At 40.1% G+C, this 18,866-nt stretch overlaps 1 protein-coding gene across 6 annotated transcripts in view; it reads left to right on the top strand.

Moving 5' to 3' along the window:
• The first annotated feature begins 720 nt into the window (after positions 1 to 720).
• Positions 721 to 18,866, top strand: part of LOC108930782 (brain-enriched guanylate kinase-associated protein-like) — a 37,762-nt gene continuing 19,616 nt past the window's right edge. For 2 of the 6 annotated variants that reach the window (XM_029252562.1, XM_029252558.1), the window contains exon 1: positions 1,412 to 1,581. In XM_029252562.1, coding sequence (XP_029108395.1) covers positions 1,559 to 1,581 — 23 coding nt within the window. In that variant the 5' untranslated portion in view covers positions 1,412 to 1,558. Of the gene's footprint in view, positions 1,309 to 1,411; positions 1,582 to 18,866 lie in introns of those variants that run through there. The other 4 variants (XM_029252561.1, XM_029252559.1, XM_029252556.1 and 1 more) reach the window with 4 other exon arrangements.

Genomic DNA, 18,866 nt, shown 5'->3' with positions numbered 1-18,866 from the left:
GTTGTTCAGAGAGAGTGAGGGAGGGTATACATGTGTGAGTATCCTGTGTTGGACGGCTGTCTTGTCCAGGCTGTAGCCCTCCTGTCTAAGTAATTCAGGGATGGGCTCCAGATCATCATAACCTTGACAAGGCCATGCAGTTACTGAAAGCAACTGTTCGTGACCTTTTTTTAATTAGTAGCATGCCATCTAAATGTATTTAGCATTATTCCATTAGGAAAGAAAATAAATCTGACAGAACTATACATTATATTCAGTTGTCGCTTGCATATCTAAGAGTTCAAGAGTTTACGTAAGTTGTAGGAAGAAAGTGATTGGCTGAAGTAGGTAAAAGACTTCACCTTCTGTTTTGCATGGGTAAATTTTACATGAAAACAGGTCGTTTTAGTCACTCATGCAATCATCTGGCATTTCTTGCGATCGTACTGAGGTGATCCTCCTGAGATGAATGTGTGAATTAAGACTCCACGCTGCTCTGGCTGCTCCTGCAGTCATTTACAGCCTTCCTCCTCTCCTGCTACCGCACTTTGCTGAGTGTGAGATATTGCTTGTGTCACAGGGAATGACTTCTTGCTCTTCAGAGGGGAACAAATGAGGCATCTTTGTTTCTGAATCCTCTGCAGCTTCCATGCAATATATTCCGTATCTCAGCAAGGGAGCGAGCATCAGTGGAGTCGTACAGCTACCGGGGGATCTTTCCGTTCCATCCGAAACGCTGGGGCTCTCTTTTGACTCACGACTGCAGCCACCAGATGGTCCTCGCAAAATGATCATTGCATTCAGATCCATCACCGTCTCCGTTTGGCACCACACACTTGATCTGAGTGAACATATGAATTCCTATTGCGTAATCCAAGCTTCGTGCATAATGCATGAGAAGGAGAGGAGTGTGAGGATCCTGTCTCACGTGTCTCTCTCTCTCTCGCTAAAGCAGAGCCCAGCTCAGAGCAGACACTTGCGGTGCCGTCTCCCGAAAGCCAAAACTCAACAGATCAGGTCACCTGTTACTCTCTCCCTCCTCCCCCCCTTCTGTCGCTTGGAGTGGCGGGAGAGCCTGGTCACTCATGGAAACCCATGGGCCCTGGGGTGTCGTGGTCTCCTGCAGCGTGCTGCGGTTTCCTTCTCCCGCTTCATCTGTCAGTTGTGCTCCCTGACTCAGAGCCGATGCAGATGTAGGTGTGTTCGCAGCCGGCGTGTGACGTGCTCCTCGAAGCTGGATCGCCGAGCCTCTGGGGGAAACCTTCTCATCCGTTCATTTTGTTTCCTTTCATTCCTTCAGGCCTGTGACAATGAGACGCACAACATAAGGTAAGCTCTCTCTGCTACTTTTCATTTGTGCTGCACCCCCCCCACCCACCCACCCACCCTCCCCCCCGCCCCCCTGCATCCATCCATTGCTCTCATTCTCTCGTGCCTCCCGCACTGCTGGGTGTTCCGTGCCTTTCCAAGCTGTTTAAGGCAGCCGGGATCGAGGGAAGCCTCTCGCAATGATGAGAGGGACCGAGGAAAAAAAAAAAAAGGAAATCGCTCACAAATTCTGTAACTGGCAGTGGCAAAAATGAGATTTTGGATTCATAAACGGTTAGTTTCGTAACGGTTCAAGAAAACCTCGTTCATGCATGTTTGTGTCTGTGTGTGCATGTTTGCATGTATGTGCGTGGAGTTTCCGTTTGACAAAGATTGCGTGTGCGTGTCTGCAGCATGTGGCTACAGTGAGACATGTATTACGGAAGCCTTTAAACAATGAAGCAACTACATTGTTAGTGATTCAGTGATACTGCAGGTTTTCAGTGCTTAAGCCATAATTAGAGAAAAATACACCGAAGCTGCTATTAATTATGTTTCCGAAAGCAAGCTGTTCAAGTACGAAAAATGTGCGGCCAGTGATGATCAGGAGTTATATAATGTTTTCTCTAAGGTTACTTTTAAGCTTATTTTTGCTTCTACATTAATGCAGCCCTCTTGTATGTTTGCTCCTTGGGTTTCCTATGGAATTTCAGCTGGCTCAAAGAGTGTTTTACATTTTGCTGTTGTTTATTCCATGTGACTGTGAGGGGGGAAAAAAAACAGTTCAGTGAAACAGAGTTCCGAACAGAAGCGCATCTCTGTGAACAGTTTTAAGCTTTTATATTGATCTTACCATATATTAAATAGATTTTGATTTATGTTGAACAAAATATGCGGACGCAAATTATTGCTGATTCGTAATTGTGTTTAATCCAGATGTTATATTCCTGCTGCATGATTTGTGCAGAATATGTTAAACTTCTGAAGATGCTTGAGGATGTGACAAATCACACAGCCTGTAGTGCCGTATTGTATGTGGTGCTGGCGTGCGTATGAATAGGCTCGTGCTGTAGGTATAGTCCATGAATGTGATAAAGTCTGTCAGTCATACACAGCGCATAATTAGGTGGAGCTTGTGACTCTCAAACGCATTCCCATGGTGGAGTCTAAATCTGTACATTTTCATTCTGCAGAAGTAGCTCTGGCTTCTGGGCATCATATTATAACTATTTATGACCTTATTATAAATATTGTAATATGGCATATTTTATATTTAATGTTAATTTGTCAATTATATATTAAGAAACATAAAATTATCTGTGGAACATACTCAGAAACAAAGATTAAAAAAACGTATGCTGTCAACTGTCATTGTTAATGGTGAAATATTGTAATATACAGTTGACAGCGATGATGCATCGCAGTGGTGGTTGATGCATAATCCTTCCCAAACAACTAGTAAGATAAGTAGAATAAATTTGAATACATTTTAAAAAATGGTTCACATTGTTGAAATTTGGTAACTTACCTAGTGATATAGTGGTTACATACAATGTAACCTAACACTTCTAACCGCTGACTTACTGTACATTACAGTGCGTTTACTTTTGCTGCTATACTTCTAATGTAATCAAAAATCGGGACAATCAATAATAAAGAATCACAATAAATAATCATGACTTCCAAAAATATGAGACCTTTCAAACAGGAATAGCAACACATTCCTTCACTCAAAAAGCACAGCAAAAATGCAAAGGACTTCAAAATATGAATGAAAAGATCTTGGATGGTATAGTGTAGTCTAGGGTGAAATATTAAAGATCTGTATGGATCCAGAGACATTTGTCATTGGAAGAACTTAGACATTTACAACAGCATGTTATTATTACACTGCAGGCAGTTTAGTCCAGTTATCTACTTTGTTTTAATTACATACAATTGGAATTAACAGAATTTCTGCATGAATGACTCCTAAAATGTGAACTGATCTTCATCTAACCCTAATAAATACAGTCTTATTTAACAAACACCGCACATGGTGTTTTAAATTGTCGTATCTTTACTGAACCTCAAGGGTAATTGGTGGGTAATATTCCAATCAACGAGTGATGGGTTCCAATCAATACAGGTGTGGGTTTGGCCTTCCCTTGCAAATAAAAAAAAACAGCACAATTTCGATTAACTGCTCTTCACAACAGAATTCTGTTGCAGAGCAAGACAGCGAGACAGATCAAAACAGATTTCGGAGGACTTCCGAAGTCTCGGAATTGTCACAAATGGGCTTTCAAACATTTAGGTCTCCATTGCTCCACAATTAGTAAATAAAGTTTACAAATGGAAAAAATTCCATTTGCCAAAGACTACAGCACGACCGGAATAATGTTGGGTGGACAGATTAGACAGAAGTTGAATTCTTTGGGAAATGTACGCAGTGTTATGTTTTGAGTAAAACTGGGGGTAGAGGGGCATGCGGGGGAAGTTGGGTCATGCAACAGGGCAATGATCCAAAACACAGGGGTAAAGGAGTAAACAACAGTGACTCAGACAGAAAATCTGTATTGCGCCAAGTCAGAATCCTGACCTGGGTCCCATTGAAATGGGACTCCATGGTGTGGTCTGAAAGAAGCCGTTCAAGCAAGATATCCCAAAAATATACATGAACTTAAACAGTTTTGTATGTTAGATGAGTCAAAACTTCTGCTAACTGCTTCACGGGTCTAATGAGCAGCTATAGAAAGTATTGAGGTAATTGGTAATCATGGAAGTTCCACTAGCTACTAAATATTAGGGTCCACATAATTTTTTTCCAGTGACCAAATGACTATATCATTTGCTCAAAGAAGATGTGGCAATGTAAAGTGTGTTTATTTGTTATGCGAGATTGTATTATTAATAAAAATGTATTATTATTATTATCATCATCATCATCATTATTATTATTAGTAGTGGTAGTAGTATTATATATATATATATATATATATATATATATATATATACATTAGTATTATGAGTGTGACTTAAATGAAAGTCTAATGAGATGCAGAGTCATTCATGTAGAAATGTAGATCATTCCAAAGGGCACATAAACTTTTTTCACAACTGTAGATTTCATTTTAGTACTGTCATTGGCTGCAGAGAACGGGGCCAACTGAATGTGATGCCATTGGAGTAAGAATGATGCTGTAATTGTATTTTTAATGGCACTGTAGTTTTTATATTATCTGAATAGCTATTAACAGGTAGAAATCACTTGCTTATACTGCAAGGTTGTTGAAGTGTGTGTGTGTGTGTGTGTGTGTGTGTGTGTGTGTGTGTGTGTGTGTGCGCTCCTGTGTACATGCAAACGGTAGTTACGAAAAAAGATGAACTTGCTTCTATAACAAAGACAGAAATATTTTCCTTTTCATGTAAAACAGATTAGGATTTGGCCCCTAATTAACCTGCTGTTTAAATACGTAAATAAATGGAATTAGTTGAGCACTTTACATTGTATTTCAACAATTTTCCCAGCTAAGTGAATGAATACACGAAGGCCTTGATTTACGGTGGGATTCTGTTCTGACTACGTATTTTGACCTTGTAAATTGACAATCCCGTTACACTATATTAACCATAAGGATATGCTATCAACTACTGATAGGTATGATTACTTTGTTGTGTAGCAGGGCTTTGTTATATTTTTCCCAAATGTAATGCAACATTCATGTTCAAATATTAGAAATACAGTACACTATTATATTGTCAGACTGGCCTATTTTCTTTGGCTTTTTTTTAGCACCACCCACTTTTTTTCTTTGTAGCCATTCTAATAGAAGAAACCTGAAGGGAATTGCGAGTTAAACGTTTTGTGAAGTGTCGTCGCTCTTTAGACTCTCACACATTAACTGAGACACTAAGTATTTATTAAGTGTATAATAATACCAGTTATAAATAGACATTACAACCGAACATCGGGACTTGAACATGATATAATAAATTTAATGACACAGTCATTAAGCCCTTGTGCTTGTAAGTCACATACGTCATAACCACCTGTAATAATGCTGAATCTGGTATTTCAGATGTGATCTACAGTTTATTTACCTTAATCAGAGTTTTAATTGTCTAAGATTTCTGAGAGGAAGTGGTTGCAGCTCATACCACTATGCTACCGGCTGACCGTTAATATTCATTTTAATATTAAACTATAAATTATAAACATCTATTAGGTCAGTTATGTAGATTAACAAAATTAATACTCGTTTAGTCATTCCAACAAGTCCGACTCTTTGTGACCTTATGGATTTTGCATGGTAGCCTTATCTGTCAGTAGTTGCTTGTCTAAATTCTTCCAATCGCAAACCCCTTACTTCTTTTGTCTTTTCTTTGTAGCTCCTTTCGTCCCCTTTTCTTTCTGCTATTTATTTTTCCCAGTTTTTCCAGTGAGTTCTGCATACACATTATATAGCCAAAGTATCTGAGTTTTAGTTTCATTATCAGTCTCTTAAGTCAGCATGTTTTCTTGAGTATTGGCTGACGTGTTCTTCTTGCTGTCCAAAGAACGCGCAACAATTTCCTTAAACACCACCGCTCAAAAATGTCAATTTTCTGGCACTCAGCCTTTCCAGTGGTCCAGCTGCTGCTGCCATTTGTTACCATGGGGAATACCATAGTCTGAACTATACAAACCATCTGATGAATACCTTTACACCTTCATAAGGAAGCCTTAAACTCCCTCATCAAATAAAAATAATTTAACTACATATTATCCATTTGCTTTGCAGAATGAAAGACAGAGGCCCTGATCTTGTGAACTTTATTTCTGCATGTCATAAACATCTGAGAGCTAAATTAAGCAAACGTAAGGGTATATGCTGTCTTGTACCAGTATCTGGTACAGGCTCTGTATCTAGGTGTCCCTGCATTGGATGAGTAGTTATTGATAACTAATAAATAAATAAAAATATAACATGGAACAAGGTACAAATAATAATCTTTTTTTTACAAATTTTAAAAATATATTGCTACTATATCGTATTAATGCGTAGATTTTTTTCATCTGGGAACTGATTTTTTTTCCGTGAGAAATAAGGGTTATTTGAAAATTGTAATTCGTAATTAATCCCTGTTCCACCTATAATACCCTTGAGCAAGGCGCTTACTCTGAACTACTCCAGCAAAAATAGCCCAAATGTATAAAGTAGTAAATAACTGTAAATAGCTTAAAACCGTTGCATTGTAGAAAAAGGGCCAACTAATTGAATTAATAAAAATAATGGTGTTGAATCTGCTACTTCATTTCTGATATTACGTTTATTTCAGTCAATGACTGTGACTGACTGGGATTGTAAGTGTGATAAAAAGTTGGCAGAAATTCCCACATGTAGCTTAATGTACAAGTTTCTGTACATCTTTAACTGGATCTGCGTTCTGTAATGTTTAACCGCTCCAATGAGCGTTCATTGCATGGTAACTTCTTTGTCTTGAGTGACTCCTCTGAACTAATAGGTGGGGACAGGGGTTGTGCTGCTGGAAATCACTTATGCAGGGGTGACAGTGTCATGTGCGACCATAGTGTCTGCTTCATTTTTCTCATGTAACGGGCAAAAAATGAAATTGAAATTAATTATAATATGATGTATGAAAAATGGGTATGTATTTTCAATGGCTATTGGAGAGATTCTTTTGTAATATGGGTACCTGTTATATGTGGGCTGAGTATATATAGTTGGTTTTGTCATTGAAGTATTGAAACTGACTGTGATAAAATCTGCTTGAAGGAATCTCTCCCTCCACTGGATGCCAATATTAAAAGACAATTAAAAGAGTGCAACCACCACCAATTAAATCTTTCTCGTACGCTGGCATTGTTTTCAGGGTGAAATAGGCATTAATTATTTTATGTAGCTAACAGCAAAATTGACAGCACTCAGGTGAAAAAAAGTTGGTAGCACATTGGTTAGAGCTCCTACTTTTGGACCCAAAGGTTGCTGGTGTGAAGCCCACCTCCACCTCTCATATTGTTGAGCAAGGTACTTAACCTTAATTGCTCTAGTAAGATTACCCAGTTGTATACATTGGTAAATAATTGTAAATAACTTAATATTGTGACTTGCTTTGGAGAAAACTGTCAGCTGAATGAATAAATATAAGAATTTCCTGGTGTGAGACACCAAGTTTATGTCTTTCTTAGAAAAAAGTTCTCATACAAACCATTGAAAAAAATAGAAAAATAGGGAAGTAAAATCACTGTGTAATGGACAAAAATGTCACTGGTCTGAAAAATAAGCCTGTTGCATGAAAAAGAATGTGTATTTTTATGACATTGCAGGGATTTTTCATCACTACGTGAGGCTTCAGTGTTGTTACAGTTGTTACATCACAGTGAAAATGTGTAAAGTTGGATTCCAAGTCATATTTACAAGAACGATCTAGCTGATACTCTGAAGTCATTGAAAGACAAGAGGAATTATAATTCCTTAAATACTGTTCATCATCGATCCATCGCTAATCTTAGAACTGCCTTTCACTTGAATATTATTTAATGCCTTTAAAAGTTATACCCCAAAAAAAGTTTTGTTTTTTTTCACATTTCTTCTTTAAGTATCAAAATTTTCACAAATTACATTTTTTGAGAAAAAAAAGTAGTCATACACTTTTGGATGCTGCAGTTACTCCTAGAAATATTAGTGAAAAAGTGTAGTGGTGAGAGTTGCTGCCTTTGGACCCAAAGGTCACAGGTTTGATCCCTGCCTCTGGCTATATGTAGTACCATTGAGCAAGGTACTTACCTTAAGTTTACTCCAGTGAAATTACCCAGCTGTAACCTTAGAGGGGGTATGGTGGTGCAGTGGGTTGGACTGGGTCCTCCTCTCTGGTGGGTTTGGGGTTCAAGTCCTGCTTGGGTCACTTTGTGACGGATGAGTGTCCTGTCCTGGGTGTGTCCCCTCTGCCTCCAGCCTTATGCCCTGTGATGCTGGGTAGGCTCTGGCTCCCTGTGACCCTGTATGGGACAAGTGGTTCTGAAAATGTGTGTGTGTGTGTGTGTGTGAGTGAGAGACACCTTAGAATTGTAAGTTGCTTTGGAGAAAAGCATCAGTTAAATGAATATATGTAAATGTAGTGTTAAGAGCATCAAAGAATAAACTTTCCTGTCCAGAATCCCTAGAGAAAACCACTCCTGAAGACATATCTTCATGGAGTGTCTTCAGCATTCTGATAGGCACCACAAACACAGTGTATTATGGATGCCTGTTGTCCAAAGAGATGTGCTTCCCACATGTTACCTTCAACATGTACTTACTCTTAGTGCACACACACCCTTATCTGGAAATACAGTATGAGATGGTGGAATGTGGACCATCTCATACTGTATATATACTGTACATATTGGATTTATACTGTAAAGCTAAATCTAAAAGATGCAAAAATGTAATCCAAAATCTAATCTCTTTAAGATTTACAGATGCATGAAGCAGTCAGCATAGGGAGAAAGAGCAGCTGTAAGGCAATGGTTGCAGGTTCAAGGCCCAGGACAGCTATTCATGTTCTTCTCTTCAGTAAAACACATCGCCTGAACTCCTTCGGTAGCCTTTGCACAGCAAAAAGCATCCCTGCATGGGCAATAGTTGTGCCTCTGCGTAATGCTTAAAAACAATGCTCACTGTTGCCTTATGCATTGCAGTATCTTTGGTTATGGTGTTCCACAAGATTTATGGCCTCTCTCCCCACTATCCCTGTAATAATGATGTGTAATTTTTAAATCTTTGCACACATTTATTTAGCTGAAACTTTTTCCCAAAGCAATTTACAATTATTCACCCATTTATACAGCTAGGTATTTTTTTACTGGAGCAATATAGGCAAATTTATAGGTTTCATTTTGGGGTGGTGCAATAAACTAGAACATTAAAACAAGGAGTCGTCAGCGAATTGAAGCTGATCTGAATCTTTTAACAACTGACAATGAAGAGCTTCTGCAGTTTAGCTTTTAATGGCCCTAAGGAAAGTCTGAAGCTCTCTTCTTTTGGAAGCGATATTAAAAATGGTGTTAAATGCAAATCATTTTGGGTACTTTTTGACTTTATTCGATAAATAATAAAGCAAACCGAAAGTTTCCAAACGCTGGCAAATGTTGCGGCTCTTGTTTCACATTAATACGAAATAAAAGAAGTCTTGTGATGGACTGGGGCGAAGTGAACGGTGCACCTCACTCATGTTTCTTGGATAGGCTCAGGACCACAGCGACCCTGTTTAAAATGAACAGCTGATGAAAATGGAATGAAGTTGATGGTATGCAGTGGTTGATACAGCTGGTTCCAAGTTTTTAATGAATTCTTTATAGCTTTACCTGAACTTAGCCTGTGAAGGGTTGTCTTTATTATTATTAATGAGTTTTTATTGATAGTGATGTATTAGCTGAATTTAGAAACAAGTTAAAAACAAACTGAGTTGTATTCATCAATTGATACAGTGTACAGATCTGGCTATACTGAGAGGAATAGAGGGCAGCATGGTGGTGCAGTGGGTACTGCTGCTGCCTACAGAACATGGGGTCTAATCCTGCTCAATATTTCGTCAAGATTGCATGTTGTACACATTGGCACATGTTGCTTCCAGGTGCTCCAGTTAGATCCCAGAGTCCAAAGACAGGTCTTTCAGTTAATTGGTGACTCTAATTTACCTTTAGTGTGGGAATGTATATATAGTTACCCTCCAGTAAACTAGTATCATGTATTTGGACCAACACAGTTAATGAAACTGAGTGAGTAAGTGAGAGGAGACGTGAATCCACTTGTAGTCACTTGTCCTCCATGAGAGTGAGAACCCAAGACATATTGTGGAGGAGGAGAGGCTTGTGGTTTCTTTGAATTTAGCCTCAGGATCATCGTAACTGACGTGTGTGCTCATATCAGCTAATTAACATTAACACAACATTCTGGTAAGACTGCACTGTAAAAGGATAGTGGAGCGAAGAAGATATGGAGAATAGCAAAACAATCAGTTTTCAGTTCTTAATTGTGAAAAAAAAAAAGAAATATCTACTTACATGCAATAACACACACACACATTTTCAGAACCGCTTGTCCCGTACGGGGTCACGGGGAACCGGAGCCTACCCGGCAACACAGGGCGTAAGGCCTGAGGGGGAAGGGGACACACCCAGGACGGGACGCCAGTCCGTCGCAAGGTACCCCAAGCGGGACTCGAACCCCAGACCCACCGGACAGCAGGACTGCGGTCCAACCCACTGCGCCACCGCACCCCACTGCCATGCAATAACAAAGTAAGAAAATTTTCAGTAAGCAAGTCCATTATGAATAGCTAACACAGAGAGGAGAGCTGTCCAAAATTACCTGTCCCGGGTAGAACTGCTGCAGGCTGACATCTCACCCCTAGCTAGAGTACCCTCGAGCAAGGTACTTAACCTCAATTGTTCCGGTGACGTTCCCCAGCTGTGTAAAGGTAAATAACTGTAAGTTTGTCAGATGTTCAGGTGTTTTCCAAGCTTGGCATACAGACTGCAAATGTTTCATCACCAGCTGAGGTGACATCATCATGACATCACCTCCACTGGTGATGAAACGAGGTGACATCATCATTCAGACTGAAAATGTTTCATCATCATGACGTCACCTCAACTGGCGATGAAATGTTTACAGTCTGAATGCCAAGCTCAGCAAACACCTGGACATCTGGATCAACAACCCGAGCTACGAGCACCATCAATCTTCTCTACCATTTCTAACTGTAAGTAGCTTAGCATTGGAAGTAACTTTAGAGAAAAGTGTCTGAGTAATGAATGTACCCTTTCCCTGGCTGAATATGGTTTGGTGGTCAAGACAGACTCTGTGTATAGTGTGTGGGAGTGTGAATTCAATTTACTGAACTAGGAAACTTACTGAATAAGAAAAGAAAATCAGTTTAATGTGCAGCAGTGTAACTGTGGTGCTCAAAGAGCCTGAAGAATTCATTACAATGCTTCACTGATGTATGATTTGACAGCAGATTGTTAACTGGTGCACACTGAAGATGTTTGGTACTACAAAAAATTTTTAGTCCTATAAACTGTCAAAAAAAAAGAAACAATGTCTTAACAGTCTCTTGAAAAAATTATATCTAGGGAAAAGCTTCTGAAAATTTCAACCCCCGACTTATTTATAACTGGGAAAATCTGGTATAAGTAGTTTGTTTTTTTTTTAAAGAGAAAGAGTTTTTCTCAAAAATGAGAGGAACATCATACATGTATTTTACCAGAGTAATTAGATCAACATTTGTCAATTTAGTTTGGGAATCTAAAAACACAAGCTGAGTAAAAGGCCAACAACTGCTCCTACTGTCAGTGTATGATGGAAATGAATTTAAGTGAAATTTCAATTTCAGAATCAGAATCAGAACGAGCTTTATTGCCAAGTATGTTCACACATACAAGGAATTTGTCTTGGTGGCAGAAACTTCCACAGCACAGACAGAATGACAGTGACAAGACACAGATGAGAAGATAGAATATGTGAATAAAGGATAAAAAATATAGAAAAATAAAAAGTACGCAATATACAAAAATAGTCATTAGACATTATATGGATGTACAGGTATGTTCTATACAAATGCAAGGGAGTGTGAGTAAGAGATATGATGTGATAAATAGTTATAAATATAAATAGCGTTTCAGGAGGAATATATATATGAAAAATATTTATATTACATTTAGCTGACACTTTTTTCCAAAGCAACTTGCAATGTTAAAGTTACAGTTTTCACAAGCTTACAATTATTTACCCATTTATACAGCTGGGTAATATTTCTTTTTTTTTTTTTTTTTTTTTTTTTTTTACTGGAATAATTTTCAGGTAAGTACCTTGTTCAAGGGTACTACAACCTTTAGATCCAAAGGGAGCAGCTGTAACCATTACACCACCAGCTGTCCTGCAAGCAATGTGACCACACACACACACACATTTTCAGAACCGCTTGTCCCATATGGGGTCACGGGGAACCGGAGCCTACCCGGCAACACAGGGCGTAAGGCCGGAGGGGGAGGGGACACACCCAGGACGGGACGCCAGTCCGCCGCAAGGCACCCCAAGTGGGACTCGAACCCCAGACCTACCAGAGAGCAGGACCCGGTCCAACCCACTGCGCCACCGCGCCCCCCGTGCAATGTGACCAATATCACTAATTCAATCAATAACTGCTGGTCCAGTGCAAGGTCGCCGTGGTCTGGTACGAATCTGAGAAGCAAAGGTTGTCTGGCAGGGTACACTCTGGCTGGGATGCCGATCACAAACTCACTTAAACATTCATACAGTATGGGCAATTTATAGGCAATATTTACCTTAAACATACGTCTTAGGGGGAGGATGTGGGGTGCAGTGGGTTTGACCGGGTCCTTCTCTCCCATGGGTCTGGGGTTCAAGTCCCGCTTGGGGTGCCCTGCGATGTCCTGGGTCTGTCCCTTCCCCCTCCGGCCTTATGCCTTGTGCTGCCGGATTAGGCTCCGGCTCCCTGTGACCCCGCATGGGATGAGTGGTTTTAGATGGTATGGTGTGTGTGTGTGTGTGCGTGTGCGCGCGTGTGCGCAAGTGGTATGTCTTAGGACTGTGAGTGGAAACTGGAGCAACCTGAAGAAACCAATGCTGACAATGGAAGACCATGCAAACTGAGCCATATTCATACCAATGTCCAAACACAGACTATGGGCCACTGTTGTTGCCCCCCTGCAACACTGCACCTCCCGATATGAACAGTATGACTTTTAAAACAACAAAACTGGCTTTTACAGAAGGAAAAATACAAACATGAAAAATGTTCAAAATGTGGACACAAAAAAGTGCACATTTAAAGCAAAGCACGGTGAAACAGGCAATCCTGACTTGAATCATTTACAAAACCGACGAAACGGTAATCTTTTTAATGCTTTTCTTCTTATCCTAGGGTATAATTTTGCAAAAATGTCTCCACTGTTAAAGTTATTTTACATTTATTTATTTAGCGGACGCTTTTCTCCAAAGCGACTTCTAATGAACTCTATGTAGTGTTATCAGCCCACACACCTTATTCACCGTGGTGACTTACACTGCTAGATACACTACTTTAAATGGGTCACTCACCCATACATCAGTGAAATACACACAGTCTCTGTGTCACTCACACACTTATTTTAATATCATTCCATTCCATTCCAATTTAATACTTACATTTTAATATCAGTATTATTTATAAAGAATATTCACAGCCATCATATGACTATATGTATGTTGCTCAACATACATGCATCATCATAGATATATATGTGTTCCGATTTTTGAAGTATTCCTGTTTTTGTATTCTCGATGAGTACAAATGTCTGGGCTTCTTATGACTGGTGTTTCTGGTTATTCATCAACTGTTGGTGTGGACTCTGTCTTGGATAGAGGAGTGGAGTCCCTGCTGTTCTGTTTGGCAAAGGAAAGTGGAACTGAGTTTGCTTTGTCTCCAGGCTGTTGCTTGTTGCAGCCTGAATTTCTTAACAACGGTGATGGTTCTTCCCATTGCTAGACTTTCATATCCCACTTATTACGGTCCCTCCTGACTTCTCTTGGCCATGTGCAGAATCTATTTTAATTGGCAATTTCCAGCCAGTGCTTCGGGCTCCTTGTAATGAGGCTGAGGGACTGGGCCTCAAAGGAACGCCCTGAACACCTCAAAATGTGTGACTTACGTCTAATTCCCTATATCTCAGTAATGAGGACACGTGTGTCATTGTTCTTACAGATACAAAGAAAGTAGGCAAGCTCGTGCTCTTCTAGCGACAACTAAATGCCTTTGTTCTTCCACCGAGTTTGGATAGTTATGTCGTTGCTTTTCTTGATTTTGAATTAGTACCATCTACATTAGGTCTTTTACTGCTGTGCTACTACATTTATATTTACATTGACATGTCTTCATTCATCAGACACTTTTCTCCAAAGCAACATACATCTCACAGAAAATACAATGTGTTTATTACATTAGCGGGAAGAGACACTTAGATGCAGACGTGTGATTCTTAAGTGCAGTTAGTTTGTTTCTTTCCACCATATGAACTGATGTTCATCACACAAGTAGCTGCATAAAACTTTACCCAAATATCCATGATTCCAAATCACCTTCCCGGTAATATCTTCTTTTAGATACATATAATTACATTACAGGAGTAGCTGTGTAAAGGTTTATCTGGGCATCATCTTAAAATTATGACACATGAACATCTACGCTTACATGAACTTAAGAGCTGATGGGTGAAGTGAGTCTGGGAGAGATGAGTTTTAAGACCCTTTTTAAATGTGGACAGAGATTCAGAAGTTCTGAGTGAGAGGGGGAGGTAGTTCCACCACAACGATCCCAGAACTGAGAACCTCCGTGCTTTGTTACATTTACAATTCATTTTACAAAAATGTACAAATTCATTACACTTACAATGAGTAATTTTGCTCTCTAGGTATCTATCAATCCAGTGCTCCAGAATGTCAGTCGAATAAATCTGTAGATTTTCATGAATAAGAAAGAAGGGGGTATTTGCTTTAGACAAATCAGAAACATGCATTTTAAGGTTAGTTCATTTTCATACATTTAATAAATGAGGCGTTAACTGCTTTCTACAATACAAATTTCAAAATTAATAAATGAAATCAATCAATAAAAATTAATGAACCTGTGTGCATTTCAAATGAAACCCAGACAAGCTGCTCTCTAGGATGAAGCTGCCTACACCGCCAACAGGGAAAATCTGTTCAAGGCTTTTAGGTTCAAGTTCAAGTTATTTTTAATCAAGTTCTCAGCATCAACCTGCTTGGTTCACGCTGGACTCCCCTGCGAAGCAATCTTTTCCAAATTCAAGTTGCTCTCCGTGTCAGAAATCTCTCATCTCATGATACTGCACAGAGCCACCACCTGCTCGCTTGACCCGATCCCATTGTCACTTATACAGAACATTTCCCCGCAACTCTCCACCTTCATCTCTAAGATCATCAACTCTTCGCTCCCCTCTGGCTGTTTCCCAGCTGCCCTCAAAACCGCTCTAATTTCACCTCTGTTAAAAAACTCCTCCCTGGACCCCAATCTGGTTGAAAAATACAGATCGGTCTCTCTCCTCTCCTTCCTGTCTAAAACCCTAGAGCGGGCAGCCTGTGATCAACTGTCTGATTTCCAAACCCGGAACCGTCTCCTCGATGGTTATCAGTCTGGTTTCAAAGTTGGTCACTCCACTGAAAAGGCCCTTCTGGCAGTGTCTGATGCTCTCCAAACCGCTAGAGCACCTCCCTCTCCTCGGTCCTCATCCTCCTTGATCTGTCTGCAGCATTCGACAAAGTCAACCACTGGATTCTACTATCCTCTCTTAACCAGCTTGGGATCAAAGGTGTGGCATTAAGATGGTTTGAGTCCTACGTATTTGAAAGATGATATCAAGTGGTCTGGCGGAGCTCTCGTTCTTCTCCTCTGCCTCTCTCAACTGGTGTCCCGCAGGGCTCGGTATTGGGTCCTCTTCTTTTCTCGATCTACACCTCCTCCCTTGGTCCAGTCATAGCCTCCCATGGATTCAAATACCACTGCTATGCTGATGATACCCAGCTCTTCCTCTCCTTTCCACCTGGTGCGTCAGACATCTCTGCATGTATTGCTGCCTGCCTGTCAGACATCTCTTCATGGATGTCTGATCACCACCTCCAACTCAACCTCTCCAAAACAGAGATTCTTTACCTCCCAGCTGGCCCGTCCTCCTGTCACAATCAATTGATCAAACTGGACAACTCACTCACCTTGCCTACCTCCTTGGCTAAGAGTCTGGGAGTAACGATTGACACAAGTCTGTCTTTCTCTCAGCCCATTGAAGCCACAATGAAGCTGCAGATACATCCTGCATAATATTCGTAGGATCCATCCCTACCTCACAATTGAGTCTGCCCAACTACTTGTCCAGGCCATGGTGACTTCCCGTCTGGACTACTACAACTCTCTCTTGTGTGATCTTCCTGCTACTGTCATCAAAGCTCTCCAGCTTCTACAACATGCTGTTGCATGAGTTGTGTTTGATTTGCCAAAGCGTTCCTACGTATCTCCTTTTCTCATTTCTCTGCACTGGCTTCCTATAGCTGTCCGAATCAAATTCAAGACCCTGGTTATTGTCTACAAATGCATCAATATAACTGCTACAGCTATTTACAGGTTTTGATCAACCGTTACACCCCAGCTAGACCCCGTCACTCATCTACTTCTGCTCGCTTGGTGGTGCCACGCACGAAAGGTAAAGCACGGAGGTTCTTGGTTCTGTCTCCATTGTGGTGGAATGACCTTCCCCTCTCACTCAGAACTGCGGAAACTCTGTCTACATTCAAGAAGGGTCTGAAAACTCACCTTTTCCGGACCCGTTTAGCCCAAGATCTCGCCAGCTCATGTACAGTGTAAATGTTCATACACCGTAACTTCATGAGCATCACCAGATAAACCCTTTTATCAGCCACTACTCTGGCATTGTATTTGCTTGCTTGTGTATCTTAATATTATCTAAAAAAAAAAAAAATGGTAGGAGGGTGTCAGGATTTGACTATCCTGTGTTTTACCTCGGTGCAGCAAGTGGTAGGTAACAAACTAGGTTTACCTGAGTCACATGTCTGCAGCTATGTCTCTTTCTTTTAATGTAATGCATAAATTGTACTTTTGCTGAGATGTACGTCGCTTTGGACAAAAGTGTCTGCTAAATGAATAAATGTTAATGTAAATGTAAATTTAATCATCATTCCTCCGTATTGCTTGTATACAGTTGAACAAAATGTCGTTTCTCTGGAGACCATGGTGCAACACACAACAGGAGTACAAGACAATAATACACAGGACAAAAGAAAAAAAGAGCTGTTCCGAAGGCAGGTTCATTTTGCTGTTGATATTGTAACGCTGAAATGCGTTTGTTTGCCAGTATGAGATAAGCAAGAAAGGAAGCAAACTTGTTTTTTTCTTTTCTCCCACAGTCAGTATAAACTGAAACAATAAAATTATTAGTTTTCCTTTGAACACCAACCTTTTGTGTGTGTCAGGTGACATCTGTTTTATTCCCTTAACATATACATTTATGTATTTACCCACACTTTTATTTTACTTTACTTTTAGTGATATTGAATTCTGATGATCAGGTAAATCTTACAATTATTCCATCAAGTTATTATTTTGTATACTGAACTGAAGGCATGAGGAGTCTGAGCCTGAGGCCTATTTCCATGCTAAAATTTTACTCAAAAACACAGCAGGGATTCCTCTGCAGAAGATATGGTTGTTATGATTTTTTCACTGAAGACTTTCTGCTCAGAGGACCCTGCTACAGGATATCGTCATGAGTCACTACTGCCTGGGGTTCTTCTTTGCACCCTGCCTACTGTACAGGGATTTCTCTGAAGTCAAGTAGGTTCTAGTATTTGAGGAGGGAAGATGCTGAAAGATCTAAAGAAAATTTGGGAGGGGGGTGGGGGGCTTGGGAGTGCCATTTTTCTGCATCTGCAATTTTGGACATTTCTGAGTTTCTCATTTGTGCTGGTTAAGTCAAAACTCATCCCATTTGAAAGTGACAAAATGTCATCAGCTAGGGTATATACCTGCTGAAGGGAAACCAGGTGGTAGATCCCAAAAAGTTTTCACCATTTAGAGAGACCATAATTTCTAGTTTTTTTTCCAGCTTAAGGATTCTATTGAGACTGCACAGCCTCAACACTATGGAGTCATCTGATGGTGCTGCCTAAGGGGAAGGAGACAGTGCGTCAGCAAGTAACATGATTGACACACTGTCCCTGGCAGAGATTAACTGTCAGTGTCTGTAGGGATCAGAGCTAAGGTGAGTCACATTTCCTGGCACACGAGTATTTACATTTATCTGACACTTTTCTCCTAAGCAACTTCTAATGTTAATGTACTTAGAACTATTTACACAGCTGGGTAATTTTACTGGAGCAATTTAGGGTAAGTACCTTGCTTAAGGGTACTACAGCTAGAGATGAGGCTTGAACCTGTGACCCTTTGAGTCAAAAGTTCCAGCACTAACCACTACACCACCAGCTATCCTCCCAGCACCAATGTCAAAGTCCTCACTCCTCTTACAGAGGCTCTAGTTAGATCTTAAATATTGTTAGTGTTGTTATGAGTGTGTATTAAAACCTTAGGTTAGTCCTTCTCCCTTGATTTCCCCCAATATTCCTGTACCCTACCAATAGTAACTCCAGTGGAATTCCTTTCTGGGTGTTTATCATCATCATAATCATCATCACCATTGTCATTATCATCATCATGAGTTGGGTAAAGTACCTTGCTTAAGAGTACAGATGATACATTGGTGGCACAAATGTACACTTATCACTCCTCTCCTACCTGGTGATAAAGGTGATGGTCACAAATGATGTAGCAATATTCATTACAATTGCCTTAGTGTTACGATGTAAACTTTGATGAAATATGGAAGTCACGTTTTTCATTGGCTGGTCTTCTATTTTCCATTACACACTGTGTTCATTAGAATGCTCATCTGACTTTCCACGTAAAGTTAGAGCATACAGTGTTGTTCACCTTAATAATCATTGTCAGATGGCAGCAGGGAGACTCAG

This window comes from Scleropages formosus, chromosome 5, assembly GCF_900964775.1.
Source record: "Scleropages formosus chromosome 5, fSclFor1.1, whole genome shotgun sequence".
In the NCBI taxonomy this organism is placed as follows: Eukaryota; Metazoa; Chordata; class Actinopteri; order Osteoglossiformes; family Osteoglossidae; genus Scleropages; species Scleropages formosus.
This window is presented reverse-complemented; position numbering and strand designations above follow the sequence as displayed.